Below are 19,343 nucleotides of genomic sequence, written 5' to 3'. Positions count from 1 at the left end.
GCCCTAGATAATAATCTTACCTTTAAATTTTATAAGAGGTAATTTCACTCTAATTTGAGAAATTAATATGATTATAATCATTATTGTGAACGTAAAATGTGCAATGATACTCGTGGGTCAGAGAGAGAAAACAAATATTGCGATACTGTGATGTCAGAGCCTCTTAAGTTTGTAGTAAATAATATGACATTTCACATTGTCCTGGTTTGTTATTAGCTTTAAATATTTAAAACTAAAATCCACTGATGCTCATTTTGGTTCAAATTTAAAACTTTAAGTTTATGCTGTCAACAAATGACCGTCTATTTATACACCAATCGTATCATGAAGCGACCATTCTAATACTGACGACAAATTTGTATGTCATTAGACGATAGTACTCCAAAGTTTTCCATGTTGTGAACAAGTATCCTTGAAATTAAGGACTCCGTTTTTGCGTTTTACGCATTGCGTGACAAATAATTAATCGAATACCAACGATAGTCGAAAATAAAATGTACTTATACCAAGGAGCTGAGTTAAATGTGTTACGAAAGAAGAATGTTGAGGAAGAAATGTTTTAAACATTTATAACCCACGAGATAATTCAAATTGTATTTTGAAAAAGTTTTTTTTCGCAATTGATTCCGATTATTTCAAATCGTGAACTATTTGCATGAAAGGCTTTACGTTATTTTGTAAACATATGTGATTTAGAGTTCAACTATATCTCCATTAGAATTATGTATCAACAAATAAAACTTTTTAGTCCAAAGGAAATATTATTCATCGGTTAGCTAATTTCAATTAACTTTATCAAACCATTGAGTTTTATTAAACAAAAATCTAAGTAATAAAAGTAATTTAGTTTAATTCAAATAATAATTTAGTGCCCGATGAAATTAAAACATACCTATTTAATAAAATTTAAATGTTGTATCAAAACCATTTTATAAACAGCTAAAAAAAAAGACAAAAAAACAATAACTTTAAAGAACTTAATAATGTATGGACTGTCGGACTGATGTACAGCCTTTGAGAGTTGAGATACTCTCGAAGGCACTCCAATCATAACATATTATATTAGAAAAATAATAATGCAAGTTAACTCGTCGAGATTTTATTAGTCTAATGATTAATTATTACTTAGTGTTAATAGTGTTATTATTATTATAATTCACTAGAAAAGTTGTTTGATTGATAGTTAAAATTTTAAAATTTATTTAAAACTAAATAATAATACGGGGTTGAATAACGAAATTGATATAATGTAATTTTTATTTTTTAGTGTTGTTAATTGAATTTTCTTGATATTTTCCGATCCTATTTTTAAAATATTGCGTTCATTGTAACAGGTATAGATGAAAAATAGTAATTGAAAAAACGCGATTTATTATTCTCTGTATAATATTGGACTATTATGACAAAAATAGTATCGATACTATCTGTATCCGATCAAAGGTCATTATTGTTGATGCCATTTTTATAATATTTGTTGCCTCTTTGACATTTGTGTTATGTGTTTGACGTATTATGTTATCGTTCCATTTCATTTTTCTCCACAAAAATATTTTGAATTAAATTAAAACCTTTTTATCAGATTTGGGAGTTTTGAGGGTTAACTTCAAAAATGTCAACAAATTCCTATGAAAATACCGAAAATTTTTGTTTAATGTGTTGTTGAATGGTACCTACGTAATATATGATTACTCTTACTCTCTTGTATAACTTAAAAGACATGACAATATTTGTATCTACTGAAAAAATTTGTTATTTGGCGCGATGAAGCCTATAATCAGATACATCTAAATACCTTATGAGTAAGATATATGGAGGTATACCCTACATTCTTGTACAGTGTGACCAAGTTGAGACGATGACCAGATAACCGTCTAAACCCGATTTGGTCCAAATGTCAACTGGTCATCGTCTTAACTTGGTCGCACTATACACACATAAGTTAGACACCTATCATAAACGCAGCTCAAAGTTGAATGTTGAAATCAATAAAAGTTTAATAGACATAACATAGTACGGTAAACAAGGATAACGATTTGTGGATAAATCTTTTTATTTATCATGAATTATGCCTTTTCCGTTAAACTTTCAAAACCGTTAAAACGATTATTTTTGAAAAATGCGAGTAAAAATAAATACCGAAATTCGGATCTTAAAATATTATGGTATTTGCTTCGAGTTGGAATTTGTACACAAGTATAGGACCCAGCGGCGCATCGGTAAATGGTACATAATAATACAATGTAAAATACGAAAACAAACAACGACGGTAGCTGAGGGAAAACCGCGCGCAACACAACAACAATAATGATAATATAATAGAGGGTAGGTACATAACAATATAAACGCGCGTACGACGACGTAGCTGGGTGGTAGCTGTATATAGCTATTTCGACGGCCATTTCAAAGTTTTGGACGAGACACGAGTCGGTGGTCTGGCGGGTTATCGCACGCGTCATCGCTCTGTCATTTCGGGGCTTACAACGAATTTACTCCTACCTACACGTGTACACAATATTATGTACCTGCATGCCACGGCTATGTTGTTGTACTACTTATACTTGTTATTATTATTATTATTATTATTATTATTCGGTGCTTCTATATATTATACATATATAATAAATAGTATATTGTCTATATTATGTACACGTTACAGTATAATATTGTAATGCGTAAGTCGGGCGTCACTGCTGATAACAGATTTATAGTCGATTTCGACGATCAAAATATAATAATATTATATATTATTATTGTGTACATACCTACCGACGTATGTTATATAATGCGATGCTGCCGAGCGCTCCGACCACGACGCGGGGTTGGGGTCCTCGTCATTCCTGCGGCCGCGGCGGCGGTGGCACACGCCAGTCAACAACAGCCAGAGCAGCGCCAGTTATGAGCCCTGTGAGTGACAAACGATCTACCTTTACCTCCACCGTGTGTATTATACATCATATACAAACAAACAAACACACACACAAACATTATACTCGCGCGATACGACGACTTCTAAGGACTATTTATCCGACCATCCTCACCCTGCGCCCGGGACCTGCCACGCGGGTATTTGCCCATATCATTATTATTATTAGGGGAAAACAGATTTCGAAAACGAAACGACGATAAAATAATGTCCGACGATATTTCACTAACGGCGCAAATGCGATCTGCAGACGTTTGCTCGCGAAAAATATTCGTAGAAACGTCCGTCCCTTCAGCTCAATCGAATGTCCACCGCCGCCGCCGCCGTCGCATAGACGCCGCCGGACAACCGACAAACGAGCACTGCACCGAAATATTTACCGACGTAAAAATCAATCACTCGCCTTTTACAAACGATAACTATTATTATTATACGTATTTTACAAACCTTTGATACGCGCACGTATTATAATTTGAATGATCGATGATCTATTTATATATATTTTTTATTTTTTACTCGCGACAATAAATCAGATTTTTACCAGCGCATAAATAACAAGTGTTTTCAACAGCCTGCAATCGTATAATATAATAATATATACTCGTACTATGTATATTATATATTTGTATAATTCGGTCGGTTTGAATGTCAACGAAGAACCCGAAATGGAAACCGAAATAAATATTTAAAAATTGTTCACTTTCCAAAATCCGAATATTCAAATATTCTGTAGATGTTTACATCTCAGCTGTTGCAGTGTGTGTCGAAAATCATCAAATAATAAATTATGGCAACACCATTGCTGTTTTAAATTCGGTAATATCATATAAGGTATATTTAAATTCCGTGGAAAACATGTGTCTGTAATTTATTTGCAGGAATTATTTGTACAAATCCTTAGAGCACAACAGATATAACAGTATAACAAACAGTTAAACAATATATAAACAATAATAGAATAATTATTTTCAAGTATACTAAAATCGGATATTGACGTTTTATTGTAACACGTTCAATAATTTTCGACGACGATTAGATATATAAATGTATGTGCATAAATCTTAAATCTTAATGTTCATGTTGATTTCAGTGACATGGTGATGGGTGAGGGTGACGGTGATATGGAAGGCGGGGGTGGCGGGAACGACGAGTGCGTGGAAGACGGCGATGAAGAGTTAGTAGCAATGATGGGTCCGCCTACAACGTTTTGTGGTAATAACAAGTGCAAGAAAATCAGGAGACCTCTGCCACCCCGTGAGACGTGGAAAAAGAAAATCGAATTCTTGTTGGCGGTAGTCGGTTTTGCCGTCGATTTGGGTAATGTGTGGAGATTTCCTTACATCTGTTATCAGAACGGCGGAGGTAATTATAATTTTTTGTCTTTTAATTAATTTTTAGATTTAAGTTCTGTAATAATAGTATACCAATAACCAGGTATATTGTGAACAGTTTAGCCATTTAGGTACAATCTCCGATGAATTGTTTTTATTTTAAACGACGAAGAGTCAAAACTTATAATATAACATACATTATGTCATTATGAACTAAAATTTCTCTATGATTTTACACATTTCTACTGTACATTGTAATGAGTTTAAGGTTTAGGTTCTTAATTATGAGTTTTCTTACAGAAGCGAGTTTTACTTTAAAATGGTTCTTATCAAAACTCTCGATTATGAGTTTATCAGACCTATTAGTAGGTACAGTTATTAAATTCTTGGAAAGCAGTTATTTTTATCATTATTGAATTAATTATGCGTTTTCGTCAAGATAATTTCCAAGTTAAACCAAGTTAAAAGTTCAACTTAAATTTATAAGAATTCTTATAGTTCATATAACATAATATATAAGGACATATCGTGTTCTACAACTTTTATTTAATATTAGGTATTTTATTTATTTAGTGTTCTTTAAATTTTTGACTTTCAGTTAGAGTTTTATTAGAGTATTATGTTATTAAAATATTTGTATTGGCAAATATATAATTGTTTTCTTTTTATCAACTCCTAAATGTATTGACAAGTTATTTACCGGTTAATTTTGTAATATTATTTTAAAAATTTAACTAGACTTTAGATGTTTCAATTGAGTGCGTTTAATTTATAATCTATTATTATGCATAAAATAGAAATATTAAAATAAATTATAACAACTTTTTGAGTCCTTACTTAAGTTCGGTGAGGACTTAAACTATTAAAAACGTATGAAATTAAACTAGGTATAACTCCTAACCATCTAATAGATTATTTGTCAAAGGAACTAATATTAAAACATTTGTCAAAAATACAAACATACAATTATTGTTTTAATACCTGACTAATTTATGTGTTATCTTCGTAGAAATATTGAATTAAAAAGATAATTTTAACTTTCAAAGTCAAAATAGAATATAGTTACTAAATGCATCTGAGGTTAGTTGAAACAAAATAAGTATGAGCTACATACATATTTTATACTCACGTAAATATTAATTATTATTATATTTATTATACGTGGTTTTTATCAGTTTATTTGTTTTTTTTGCTTATGTTTATGGTTAATTTATCTTTGCGACAGGTATTAAATGATTTAAAAATTTAAATTTATCAATTTTTTTTTATTATGTCTAGATGTGTAATATTCGTGCTCAATCAAATATGTAGAGCATCATTTTTTTAACACACATTATTTGGTAAACAACACTTTACCGGGGAAAAACATGTAGTAAGTCATAGAACCCCTTTTTAAAAAAATATGATTTCGTTGTAAGCACTGTAATTTTCATTGAAATTAATAATCGTATTTGCAATAGTCCAAAAAATATGGTTTCTGGAAGTTTGAAATAAATGGGAATTCGTGTATAAATAAGCAAAACATTTTGATGGAGGTAGTAAAGTAGATTCCAACCAAATGTACATGTTTAATTGATTGCTACTGTAGAAATATTAAAAATCATAATATTACTGAGACAAATTGGTAAACCGTATACATTGTTATTGTAATAATAATAATTTTTTTTTATGGCTACCAGCAGTAAATATAAAATACATCAGTTGTAAACATGTGCTCTATAGGTCAACTGGACAATACCAGTTTTGACATGGTGTTTGTCAAAAATATAATTATTGGTTGGCCGAGGTTCCAAATTATTAATTACACTAATAAGTAATAAGTAATTTATTCATTTGATGCACGATTTGTTTCAGTTAGTAATTATCTTAATATTATTATTCGTTCATATACATGTTAATAAAAAAATAAAAAATGAAACATTAAAACGCAATACATACATCCGTATTCCGTGTATAAAAATGAATTTATTAAGTTACAATTTTTGTTTTGTTAGCAACAGCCAACAAGAGTACTAAAAATATTATCGTGCAGAACTTGAAACTATGATTTATAATATTATTTAATATCGGTTAAAATATATTTCTGTCATGTGATTGATTTTCGGGCGTGAAGTAGATAATATAATATAGTATACCTTTCTTTATATACTACAGAATATTTTTGTTACGTAGGTATATGTTTTATAAAACATTTTGATGAAAATTAATTTTTCGTATATTTCGAATAATTAAGTTGATTATTCATTTGCGTGCTACGCTATGATGATTGAAAAGTCTTATTAATTTTTCGTCGTTAGTAAATGTAATATTTGTCTGAAGAGTGTCGGTGCCTGTTTTTTCAATTTTTCGAAATTCTATAAAATTTTAAAATAATATTTTATATTTTATTCACTTCCTTAATTATTATACTTTTCCACTAATCTACAGCTCAATACCTATTTACCCGGGGGGTTGATACGGTGTATTATATCAACAAAATAGCTTCACATAAAAAACCCTCACGCCCTGTAGAATAGTCGGATTTTGTTAATTTTTTTTTAATTTAAAAAAAGAGATCATTTTTAATTTTACTTTAAATAATGGTAGAAAAATACGTTCGAAAAAGAACAAATATTGTGCATTATTCAAATGTATATTTTAGCTTCTATAATTATAATTTTGAAAATCGAGCTGTAATCCAACCTGCAAAATATTCTCTTATTTAAATAAAAAAAAAAATTACGAAATCTGGTTATTCTATAGGGTGTGAGAGTTTTTCTTGTAAGACAAGTTTTTGTACTAAGAAACGCACCGGCTCCGACGCCCATAAGTAGAAACATTTGGAACATAAAAAAACCACCCTATACTCGTATCGTTATTGTAATAGGTACTATTGTATACATTATTTGACTAAATAGTTCAATACGTTGTATAAATATTTAATTAACGTTTTACGCGAGGACGGGAAATGCAAAAAATAAAATAATATCCAGAGTTCCAATTTAACGCCTAGAACCGATAGTCATATTTAAATGATATAATAAATAGATGTTATTCTTATGCGGTACTTTGTTTACATGGAAAAATAATAAACATTGTTTAGATAATAAACTAATAATATTATGTAGTCTTGTACAGGTTTAAAACTATTGGGTGATAAATCTCAGAACGAACACGGATGTAGTGATTGATGTGAAATCAATTCACCCGGTTTTTCCCGACTCGGTAAACCGCATCAATTCGCCCAACCCCATTACATTTAAAAGGAAATAATAGTATTTCTGTTGTCGCAATTTCCATTGTGACGACGATGTGTCTATATGCATTTCAGTTTTTGAGATTTATACATATATGGCACACGGCTCGAAGTTCTAAAGACCAAATGTGCACTTACTTTCATAGTGTAATTCACACGTTGAAAATATAGTTCATAATCGGTTCAAGCAAGCTGGTTACTCTGTACGATGCATTGTTAAAAATGCAAAACGCGGACACTTTATGTGCGCGGAGCAGTTTTATACGAAAAAATAAGTAAATCTCGACGGGGTATTATACACTGAGACTGAGTGCATAGGTACGGTTGAGAAAAAATACCAGTTGTAACACGCAAACAATTGTCCTTAAATCCTACTAATGCTTTATAATAATGTAATATGTTATATGTTCCAATTATTAGGTACAATGTCGTAATAATAATCAAAATAAATATATTATAGATGTACAGATGACTTAGGTGTAAAAAATGTGTCTCCACTTATAAATATGACCGGAAATGCTTTAAAATTATTATTATGTTTTTGTGTTAAATATATTGTAATGTTCTAATTATTATTAAAAAATAAAATAATTTAATTTACTTGATTATAGGTGCGTTTCTTATACCGTACGTGGTGATGTTGGTATTTGGTGGCTTGCCTTTGTTTTACATGGAATTGGCTCTGGGACAGTTCCATCGATGTGGATGTCTCACAGTGTGGAAGAAGATTTGCCCTGCTCTTAAAGGTAGGGTATTTAAATTTTCACATTATCAAAAACAACTCGTGGAATGCTTTGAACGCGTGCAGTAAAGGAATGTTCTATAACGAAACAATTTGCTTGGAGAATTATCAATTTAGAAATAGGGGCAGCCAGCAATAATGCACGTCTTAAATCAATGGTGAAAGAGGAGGGAAACGGGGGAAAAAAATAAAAAGGTTTCAAGAATCGAAAATACTTAGGATGAATATCCGGTCTTTTATGATAATTGAAAGATGATCTGCTGTATTGGCCGGAACTTTTGTTTTTTATTCTCTTGTTTTCAGTTGCATTATCAGTAGCTGCACAAAAGAGTAACTAGGAAATTAAAAAATAAAGAAAAGAGAATACAAGGACGCCGGGAGAGAACGAAAAACAATTGATTCCTGAGAGCATTTTCAAGTCTACGACAAACATCGAGCCTTTGAATTATACATTAAATGCAAAAACGCGAAACAAATAAAACGATAGAGCTTATTTAAAACGGCGCGGTATCGAGTAATAAATTATTGGCCAATAGGGAAATATTATATGGTTGCTTCAAATATTTGGTTACTTTACTATGTTGTTTGTATTCGTTTAGTTTTTTTGCCTGTAATATCCCTATGGTAAGAGTTTTTCAATAGCCATTGTATTCAGAGCTCCAATAATTGAAAAAGAAAAATACATTCTCTCCTAAACACCTGAACAAATAATCGTAAATAAAACTGAGACATATTTTAAAACATTGATAATATTAATCTTAGCATTGGTTGTTATTGACAATTCATTGATCTTAAAATCTTGGTATTTTTAGTATGGCTTACGCAGTGATATTTTATTTGAGTTTTTCATTATGATTAGTTGTAGCTGTATATTTTTAATATTAAATAGTATACCACCTTATATGTCTACAGTAAATTTTACCGACTAGCTTACATTTTATTCTATTGTTGTCTGGAATTCTGATCGATATTATACAATCATTTAAATATATAAATAAATAGATTCAAATAGATTTAAGAAATAAAAGTTTATCTCTCTCGGTTGTTAGGAGTAATGGTTTAAATATGTTTAATACATCTAGGAAATCGAAACAAAAAGATAGGTAAAGATTTGCTTTGTCAAAAAAATCTGCTTTACGAATAAAAGTAATTATTTATACTTAGGTATACATATTTTAACTTATATTTTTTAGATAACAGAGTAACAGACACGTATGCCTAATTATTTAAATCATTATGTTTGTTTACAATAATATTATCAGAATTGTCTTCGCCTTTATCGAAATCTTATATAGCATAGTTGAGAAAATGATTTAAAATAGTAATAATTATAATATTATTATATAGTACAATTTAATCGATATTATCGTATTTAAATAACTTTGTAAGTAAATTCAATTTTACTAAAATAGTGGTACATATATCATTTATTGACCCACTACTATAAGTATTTTGCAAAATTTCAAACTTTTTTTTTTGAAAAAGTTTCTGTGCATTTAGGTTATGAATATTTAGTTTTGATCCGTGTTTCAAAGAGTTAAACGATTATTTTTGTGTAGTGCTCTTTGGGTGGAATTAACGCAGAGAGTCGGTCTGACTATGGACGGGAATAATGTTACTTGTCACACGACACATGCGATTAAAAGCATAAAAAAAGTGGTCGTTGTTTTGATTTTCCCCTATAATAATAGCTACACGATGAGAATAAAAAAACCGAACCTTGATGTAGGATCACGCGGTCTCTTGCCTTAAGCAATTTGCCATTGTCAATATTGACGTTCGCTCTATAACAACTGTTTTGTATATTATGTCCGTCGTCGTGACCGTCGCCGCGATCGACTGCTGCTGCTACCCTCACGACAAATATTTACACGCCAACACTTAAGCCACGATGGCGCTTAACGTTCTAGTCAAAACGATATTCGGTGAAACGGTCGAAAATATAATAGTATATTATTATAATTAAACAGCAGCAAACAGTTTGGGGCATAATATTATAATGCGCAGTCGCGGCTGCCATTGTAAACAGCCAGATGAAAACCCCTCTTGATTCTCCAAAGAAAAAAAAATCGGGTTTGTTTTATTGCAATAAATTTTGTTTTTCGTGTATACTCGCGATTCTCTCGCATCATTATACCGCCGTGTCCTCTGCTACGTGCCCTTACGTGATTTTTGATGTGCTACACCGTAGGCTGCAGAGGCGCAAACGTGCGTTGTCGGTAGCACGAGGCAAAGTAATGATTTGGCCAATAATGAGAGGTCGGGAAAAAAAATTGCCGCATAGTCGCGTACACGGGTTTTTGCCGATTTTATTCGGATCATCAATTTTTGCCTTTCGCCGTTGGCGAACCGTATCGGAGCGATTTGCGATATTTTCTGCACCGAGAAAAATATATATAGTTTCTATACCTACGGGCTTCGACGTATGGTATAATATAATGACAATCGGATTTCAAAAAAACTTTACGGACGTGTTAAAACCGTTTCAGCGTTAATTTACTTTGTCGTTTTGATAGGATAAACTAAGGGCGCCGCGTCAGTCTGGATTTCAAACCAATTGATGATTATTTCTCTCTAAACATATTTTAACGTTTAAGCAACAATATTCGTATATTAAGCTCTTTGAATAATAATATGTAAAAGCCTGCAGCGCTTGCGGATTGCATTTTTGTTTTTTTTAAGTCTTAATTATTTTATTATGTTTTTTCTTATATTATCAACTAATCCAAATTAAAATCGTTTTTAAATGTAAAAATATACAAGCTTGTAACAACGTTTTGATATAATAATTGTTCTAAATAACGATTTACGCGGTGTTATAATTAGGTAATTAAAAAATTAAGATTTTAACCCTTAATTTCACGTCCGATGAGAAAACTTTTTTACAGTGCAGTTCTAAACCTGCTTAATAAATTACTATATAGTTTAAAGAGTTGGTTTTTATTACATACACCGTTATAGTAGTTGGGTCTCGATAATTATGATCTCAATAAAATTTTTAAATGCTAACAATAATACTAGACATTTCTTTTTATTTACAATCTGTTCAAAACTATTACAATAAGTAAATATGATATTACAATAATAAAATGACATGTATGTCGTGATTGAGGAAGAAACCCATTGGTAACGACCATAGGTACTTAATAGTACTAATGTACATAACTTTTGTGTTAAAACAAAAGTTGATCGTAAAAATCAAAGTATCAAACAATGTCAAAAAAGACCGCGGTATTGCCCACGCACAATATATTTTTATTAAATACTTTTTTACCGCTGCCAATACCGACCATAACAAAATTGTATGATGTCAAGTAATAGTTAAAACGAATATTTAAAAAAATTTGGTTTACTCTCAACGTATTCAGATAGACACTTATACGGTCTATACAAAGTGTAAAACATTTTACACTATTCTTATTTCGTTCCTATTTCGTTTGAAAGTCATCTATAAATTATTATAGCTATGTACTTCAAAAACGTTAACTTTTAGGTATTTCAATAGTGTATGAGAAAATATTGAAAAAATAACAAGACAAAAAAAATGAATGTAATATAGGCACCAGTTCTTTTAAAAAAAAACTTGACTATTTTTCTAATAACCAGTGAGGTATGATCAGAATCATCTTTCAAATGTTATGATTTATCATCGCTTTCAAATTTAAAGACATCCGCCCTAGTGCAGTGACGCACCCAAATCCTGCAGAAAACTTTTTGAAAATTATGCAGTTTGAAACTAAAAAAAATCTTTTTATCCTTAAGAATGTTACAAAGTTTTGCGCTCATAATAATATATCGTAAAATGTATCAAGCTTTTGATATCTTATTTATCCACTGGATAATATACAATCAATTATTTATCGAAAAGATATGAATCCAAAAAAAAAACGATTATTTTTTTTGATTTAGTAATTATCATGATCCAGTTTTCTCTATAAAGGAATGATGTAGCCTGTAGTAAGTAATTTTTCCTCTATTTTGCACGAGAATATAATTTTTCAGACCAAGTAAATCGTAATTTTATGACGTGTGGCAAATAAGCTTTAATTACTAGTAATAGCCTATCGATATTATTTGGAACAATTTAATTCAAGATCCGGTGTCCGGTTTATTTAGTCTTGCGGCATCTGTTGTTTTAAGTTTCCCTACCCATTCAGCAGGTGTTGCGTAATCCATTTTATACCCTTCTAAACCCTTCATAATGACTCAATAAAATCACTATAAGGATTACGCACTATCCATAGTAATAAGTAATAGCAGTGTTTTAGAAGTGCTGTTAGTTTAATTCGGGGTTAGCGCTGCACGTGAATATACTTATAAACATTTTATTATTTTTAGTTTATAACCATTAAATTTAAATTTAAAAATGAAACGTTGAATGAAAAGTTAATTAAAAGAATATAACGGTATTAAATCATTAAGTAAATAGTATATAATCCTATATACTTAAGTTATTTACATTTTATTTATTATTTGGTACACAGATTTTCAACTGTTATAAGTTATAACACTATTATGATAATTGTGTTTGGTATTGAATTTCGTAATTTTGCTTCTCGGACTTTCTTTTGTTTTATTATGTATTCAAACGCACAGCCTACAGGTATTTTACTACATATAATGTTATACACTACGACGATAAGGTGTAATAATGAATTGTTTTACATAAAGCATAATTTTTCATATAGATTGTTATTTACAGTAATAACATACGACTATTTATTATTTTTACGGATATTAATTACATTTTTAATTCGAGATTATTATTGATTGCTTTTAAATATATAATACTAATTTATACAATAAGCTTTTGTCCACCAGCCCCTTACTTTATGTTGATTAAATTAATTAATTTTTTTTTATTAAAATTTAATAATAACAGTTAGTTATTTGTGTATATTAGTGGATTTATTAATAATTATTATAATATGATATTTTCATCAATATTTTTCGGCTTCTTTTTAATTTGATGTAAAAAGGGGAGTGTTGAATAAAATTACCTAGTTTTAATTCTAATCTCAGATTTTTAGAGTTTTGTTGGGTTTTTTTTTCCAGTTTACGTTCAGTATATGAAATATTTTAGGTTTAAAAAAGACAAATGGTACTAAAAATCACTTGCAATAAATAAATCAAACTGTATAAAAGTATATTAGGTGGTGTACAACATTTGGGTTTAAGTGTTTAGTTATATAGTAATACACTATTCAAAGTTAACATATTACAATGACATTTTCATAAGGTTTAAATTTGTTATTATCGTTAGTTCAAATATGTAATTGTTAGTTTTAACATTTAGACCGATAATTTCAAGGTAATAGTTTTAACTTTTAAGTACTGTAGAAAGTGTTACCGTGAAATTCAAAATTAACGTAGATTTGAAAATAACGAAACATTTTCGAGTAATTTAGACTTGTGATGAATGCTGATATTTTTTAATATTTGTTGTAATCCTCATCATATTTTTAAAAAGTATTTAACATTTTAATAAAAATGAAAAAAAAACATTGAAATTCTGAATATTAGTAATTAATGGTATTTTCCTTAAAATAAATATTATATTATTTTTTAGATCTCATTTAAGTGTAAAATATATTGACAGTGAAAAACTTGAGTGTTTTCTTAAATTTTATATTTCAACGTAATAATTATTTCAGTATGTTATAGTTTGAACTTTCTAAATACATTTTAATATCAATGCCTGGTGTATTTAAGAGGAAACATCCGTTCTCGAGTTGTAGCATTTTGTTCGAAATCTGGAATCGAATAAACGTCGCGAAATCATTCAACTGACGATACACCATTTAGGCCCGTAATTCAATCTTTAAGTCATATTTTCGAACGCCCGTCGCATATTATATTCATCACTAGCTATTAATTCGATACTATAGCGAAGGCGGCGGTATCTCTTGTGTTTACCTAATAAGTATTTGCAATTAATGACACTATTCACAAACAAGTCCCTTATAACGAATACAGCGAGGCAGCTATATTGGCCGGCTGAAGATGTCAATTTGAAACATTGTTCGAAAAATCGATCGAAATTGAATTTTGCCGCACACTGCAACTATACTGTACAACTTCGTCGTCGCGCATGTGAACTATTAGCACAGTCGGTCTCACATTTAACGTTGAATTTCATATCATTATACGCAAACCGTCAATTCAATTTATACACTTTGAAACGTATATTATGATCGTTCTATACAGCAGTCATTTTCGAAAATGTAAATAACATTTAATACTTATTGATTACACGGAATATTATTAAGCGCAGGCACTACAACTGCAGTATGTATATGTAGGTATAGCGGGGAAAACGCGTGTGAGGTCGTTCCTTTCCTCAGCTTTACGTCGCGACACAATATTTTAATTCCTGTAGGTACCATGACATTAAGTAAAATATTGGGTGGGGATTATGAAACGTTTTTATTTTTTTCCTAGTGTTAAGTTTTATTGAAGTATTATTTTAGCTATGGAAGTGGTTAATTCGAATCACGCGGCAAATTTGAAACCATCGCGGTAAATTCGGTATTGGCCGTGGTGAGGGGGTGAACATTTAACTCTCATCATATTTTACTTTTCTAGTGGCACTAATTTATATTATGTTTATAATAATGATAAATTGTGATCAATTTGATTTCAAATTATTTATTAATTTCTTTATAAATGAATCTAATAAATTCATACATTACATATTGCGTTTATATAATATGCACAGGCGCACAGTCTTATAATATCCCTTCCGGTTATGATTTATAATTGACACTATTTTATGAAATATTTAAAAATTTTATATAATTTATTTTATCATATTACCGAGGCTACCAAAAAAAAAATACCGAAACAATGGTTTTGTTCGATTAAGACATGGAATAAAATATCTTAATTTTCTAAAGTATTGGTTTTCAGAAACTCAACGTGCAGAAAATACGTATTATTTGTTATTACTGAACAATAATATACTGATGTTATTTATTTGCCAGGTGTTGGATATGCAATATGCCTAATCGATATGTATATGGGCATGTATTACAACACGGTGATCAGTTGGGCGCTATATTATCTGTTTTCGTCGATGAGATCTGAACTGCCCTGGACCAGTTGCGACAACCCGTGGAACACTCTGAATTGTACTCCGGTGACCAATTTATCGGCATTAACCAACGTTTCGACGAGTCCAGCTAAAGAATTTTTTGAGTAACCTAATTTATTTTTATCAAACTCAATAATAAAAATAATGAATTGTCATTATAATAATGTTGAATTTTAAACGTGACATGTTAAACAACATGTACTATACGCACGTCCACGAATGGATGGAATATAATATGCCTATCACCTTTCACGTTTATCTATTTTATAATTTTAGGTAGACACCTATATATATATATACATAGTGTATGATGTGTGAAAACTATTTGCAGGAGGAGTGTTTTGGAACAACACAGAGCCGATGGGTTGGATAGAATCGGTCCGATAAAGTGGTCGTTGGCGTTGTGCTTGTTGGCCGTGTTCCTATTGGTGTATTTCTCTCTGTGGAAGGGAGTGAGAAGTACGGGTATGGTAAGTATATTATATACTATTATTATAGTCTTGTCGTTTAGAAATGTTTCACCCAAACGCCCGCGTGAACACAGATACAAACGACCGGTGATCCCGTCATCCGCGGTCACCACACGATTTGTGGTCTTATATGTATACCGTATATATATATATGCGTATACATTACGTACCTATGCTATATAGTTTATTAGTTAAAAAAAAAGAAAAGGGAAAGAAAAGAAATGGAAAAAAAAATACTAAGTGTAATAATATGTTGGCGCGCAGTCAATCAGCCTAAGTAGTCGGCGAAGGACTCGTTATTATATATGCAGCGAGTTGGGTTCATTACCGATAAGTGTACGGTACGTGTAGATGTATATGGTGTGTATAATACGGTACGGTGTGGGGACGAAAAAGAATGCGTTATCGTATATGCTCACTGTTTTTAAAATCATCTGCCCCTTATATATACGCTCGAGACTGGCCGGCTGGAGTGAGAGAGAGTGCAGTGTGATTGAACGCCGTTTCGCAGCTACTATACTCCCTTTATTACTCGTGTTTTTATCTCTTTGACGTCTAATGAATTATAGATTGAACCGTTGTGATTTTTCCCTCTTTATTTTCCTCGACGGGCTGGATCGGTCAGCAGACTTTTGATTAAATACGTAGTCGGACACCGCACGTATATTATCGCCACGGCTGATAAAGTACATGACTCACGCCAACTATACCTACCTATGACGAATCGGCCGCGGAAGACGCATAATTAACTATAATAATATTATGTATTCACTATAGCGTGTACTTTATATACGTACCATATCTATATATATACATATGTATAATGCATAGGTGATTATGTCGATGAATGACTGTGTATCATTTTCTTTGTTCAGGCTGTATGGGTCACGTCTCTCGCCCCGTACGTTGTATTGTTCATGTTGCTTTTCCAAGGTATCTCTTTACCAGGCGCCGGCGAGGGCATACGATACTATCTGACGCCGCAGTGGCACAAGCTCGTTAACACAAAGGTGCGAAATGATATATTAATTATAAAGCGCGAAGAGGGTTTTTCTTTTTTTTTTTGATCCTCATAGGAGGTATTTTTTGTTTTTATCAGGTGTGGATAGACGCGGCGTCTCAAGTCTTCTTCTCGCTGGGTCCGGGATTCGGCACTCTCCTCGCCCTGTCCAGCTACAACAAGTTCAACAACAACTGTTATTGGGACGCCATACTCACCAGTTCGATAAACTTTCTCACCAGTTTCCTTGCCGGGTTTGTTATATTCACCATGCTCGGTTACATGGCACACGTGCAAAACAAGAGTATATCCGAAGTGGGAACCGAAGGTAAGTTTCGGGATCTTAAGTCTATAACATATATTGTTTACTTAATTTCTTTTGACTTACAGGACCGGGTTTGGTATTCATCGTGTACCCTGAAGCAATCGCCATGATGACCGGTTCAGTGATGTGGGCCCTAATATTCTTTTTGTTACTCATCACATTAGGTATTATGATTTTAAATTTAGTATTTTGTACCTGTTATTGGTGTGTTATTCAGTTTTAATTTTTATGGATTTTGTTAAACTTCGTGATTTATTTCATTCGGTATAAATTCTATTAATATTTATTACTTTTTTTAAAAAGATACTCTAGCTGACTGGTGTAAGTACATAATATTTATTTGGATACAGGTTTGGACAGTACATTCGGTGGTTTGGAGGCAATCATAACCGGTCTCTGTGACGAATATCCGAATGTATTAAAGCGGCACAGAGAATTGTTTGTTGCTGGTTTAGTAGCAGTGATTTATATACTATCATTGCCAACTACTACATACGTAAGAAACACTATTTTTATGTTGTAATTATGAATTATATTAATTTACCTATGTAAATAAATAGTTAACGTTATAGCTTTCCTACTTAATTTTATTTACAGTACACATTAATTATAATATGAATATTTGTCTTCGTAGTGAGCTAACAGCTTAGAAATACTGAAATACTAATATTATTATGTGTATTTTTGATATTATAGGAAGATGTCTGTATAATATAATATATATTTTCGTATTGAGAAAAAAAAGTGTTGCAAAAAAAAACTCTTTCCTCTTTCTTTTAAAGAAAAACATTTCTTACTTTATCATTCGTAATTTGGCGAGAGTCAAAAGAAATATACAGTTCTCAAAGTTTAAATTAAATTATATTGGGGTAAGAATGTTTTGAAAACCGCTGCATGAACAGTCAGTCATGTTTTTAAATTATCAAAAATGATAAGCTGTTACCTTTTCCATGTTCTCACAAAACGTAACATTTTGAACATTGAATTGGCTTATTAGATGTCAATAAAAAATAACAACGCCAAACAAAATACCTTATCAGTATAGATATTTAATTTGATTTTTTTTTTTTAACTGAAGTTATCATAATATTAATATTTAATAATGATATTATAAACTATATAATAATTTACGGGTTATCGTTGCTCGTTAAAAACATTCAACGGGAATTTAATGATATTTATGAATAAGATTGTTGTCAACAGTTGACATCTAAGTTACTTAAATGTATATGTATATTTCGATAACCGTGTATTTTACATTATTTTACATAATTTCAAGACTCTCAAAGTTATAATTTCACAAATTGTTAATAAATACTAAATTTACATTAATACTGCATTAACTGAAGCCCAGTCATCTGAAAAATTAGGTTAGGCTATAACAAAAAATTATAGCTACCTATATTTTAATAACAAAATGTATTTACCTTCTATAACAATATAATTTGTGCAATTTAATGCAGAATTATTGTTAGTTCTTTGATTTCTAATATTGTTTGTTTTACTACACTTTCTTTTGGTAAGAACTATAGAGCTTCGGCTGGTATTTGACTTACAGCTTCCACAAATATCTGACTAGGTTTGTCACAAGTTTTTCATGATCTTGATTTGATGTCGTTTTTAAAGTTTTCAATTATTTGAATTTGATTATTCCCTGCGTGGTTGACCTCAATTTGAAGCACAGGATTCGTTAAGACCCACGATGAAGATAGTATTCCCGGCCAATTATAATATGTTTTCTTGCTACATTTCTACCGTTTTGTTTTTGATAATGTATGTTGAAGGGTATATGCATAACCACCCACAACGATTTCGGTGCCTTTTTCGTTGATTTGTATGATTTCTGACATTTCTGAAATTTCTAGCATTTTTTCAGGCACTTAACAAAATGTCGAACTATACTGACAAAAATGACAACTGTTCAGTTACACAATATACGATATGTACACAGTGGAGTATGTCCACTACCTATAGATAATAAGTATCTCAATCTATATTAACTAGGTATATCGGATGTATATCATAGGTACGAGTAAAACTCGACAAACCAGATGATTAAGATAAAAGAAATAGTATTTGATTGTTACATACAACTAAAAGTCAAGCGGTGTTCAAAGTCCAAAAAAGTAGTTATTGGTTCATACGAGATTATTTATTAATTTTGTCAGGTAAATAATTTAGTTACAATTTATATTTACACTAATTGGAAGTTTGATTGTGCATC

General features: G+C 30.8%; 2 protein-coding genes across 3 annotated transcripts in view; both read left to right on the top strand.

Moving 5' to 3' along the window:
- The window catches only part of LOC100575177 (TNF receptor-associated factor 3), a gene marked incomplete at its 3' end in the record, with an annotated part of 138,801 nt that overhangs the window by 106,260 nt on the left and 13,198 nt on the right, over positions 1 to 19,343 (top strand). The window lies entirely within an intron of this gene.
- The window catches only part of LOC100162110 (sodium-dependent serotonin transporter), a 41,528-nt gene that overhangs the window by 13,768 nt on the left and 8,417 nt on the right, over positions 1 to 19,343 (top strand). For both annotated transcript variants that reach the window (XM_008187475.3, XM_001944276.5), the window contains 8 exons: positions 4,014 to 4,285; positions 8,101 to 8,235; positions 15,215 to 15,428; positions 15,656 to 15,794; positions 16,670 to 16,804; positions 16,894 to 17,122; positions 17,185 to 17,283; positions 17,470 to 17,615. In XM_008187475.3, coding sequence (XP_008185697.1) covers positions 4,018 to 4,285; positions 8,101 to 8,235; positions 15,215 to 15,428; positions 15,656 to 15,794; positions 16,670 to 16,804; positions 16,894 to 17,122; positions 17,185 to 17,283; positions 17,470 to 17,615 — 1,365 coding nt within the window. In that variant the 5' untranslated portion in view covers positions 4,014 to 4,017. The remainder of the gene's footprint in view (positions 1 to 4,013; positions 4,286 to 8,100; positions 8,236 to 15,214; positions 15,429 to 15,655; positions 15,795 to 16,669; positions 16,805 to 16,893; positions 17,123 to 17,184; positions 17,284 to 17,469; positions 17,616 to 19,343) is intronic.

This window comes from Acyrthosiphon pisum, chromosome A3, assembly GCF_005508785.2.
Source record: "Acyrthosiphon pisum isolate AL4f chromosome A3, pea_aphid_22Mar2018_4r6ur, whole genome shotgun sequence".
Classification (NCBI taxonomy): domain Eukaryota; kingdom Metazoa; phylum Arthropoda; class Insecta; order Hemiptera; family Aphididae; genus Acyrthosiphon; species Acyrthosiphon pisum.
Note: the sequence above shows the minus strand (reverse complement) of the source record. Positions and strands in the feature narration are given on the sequence as shown.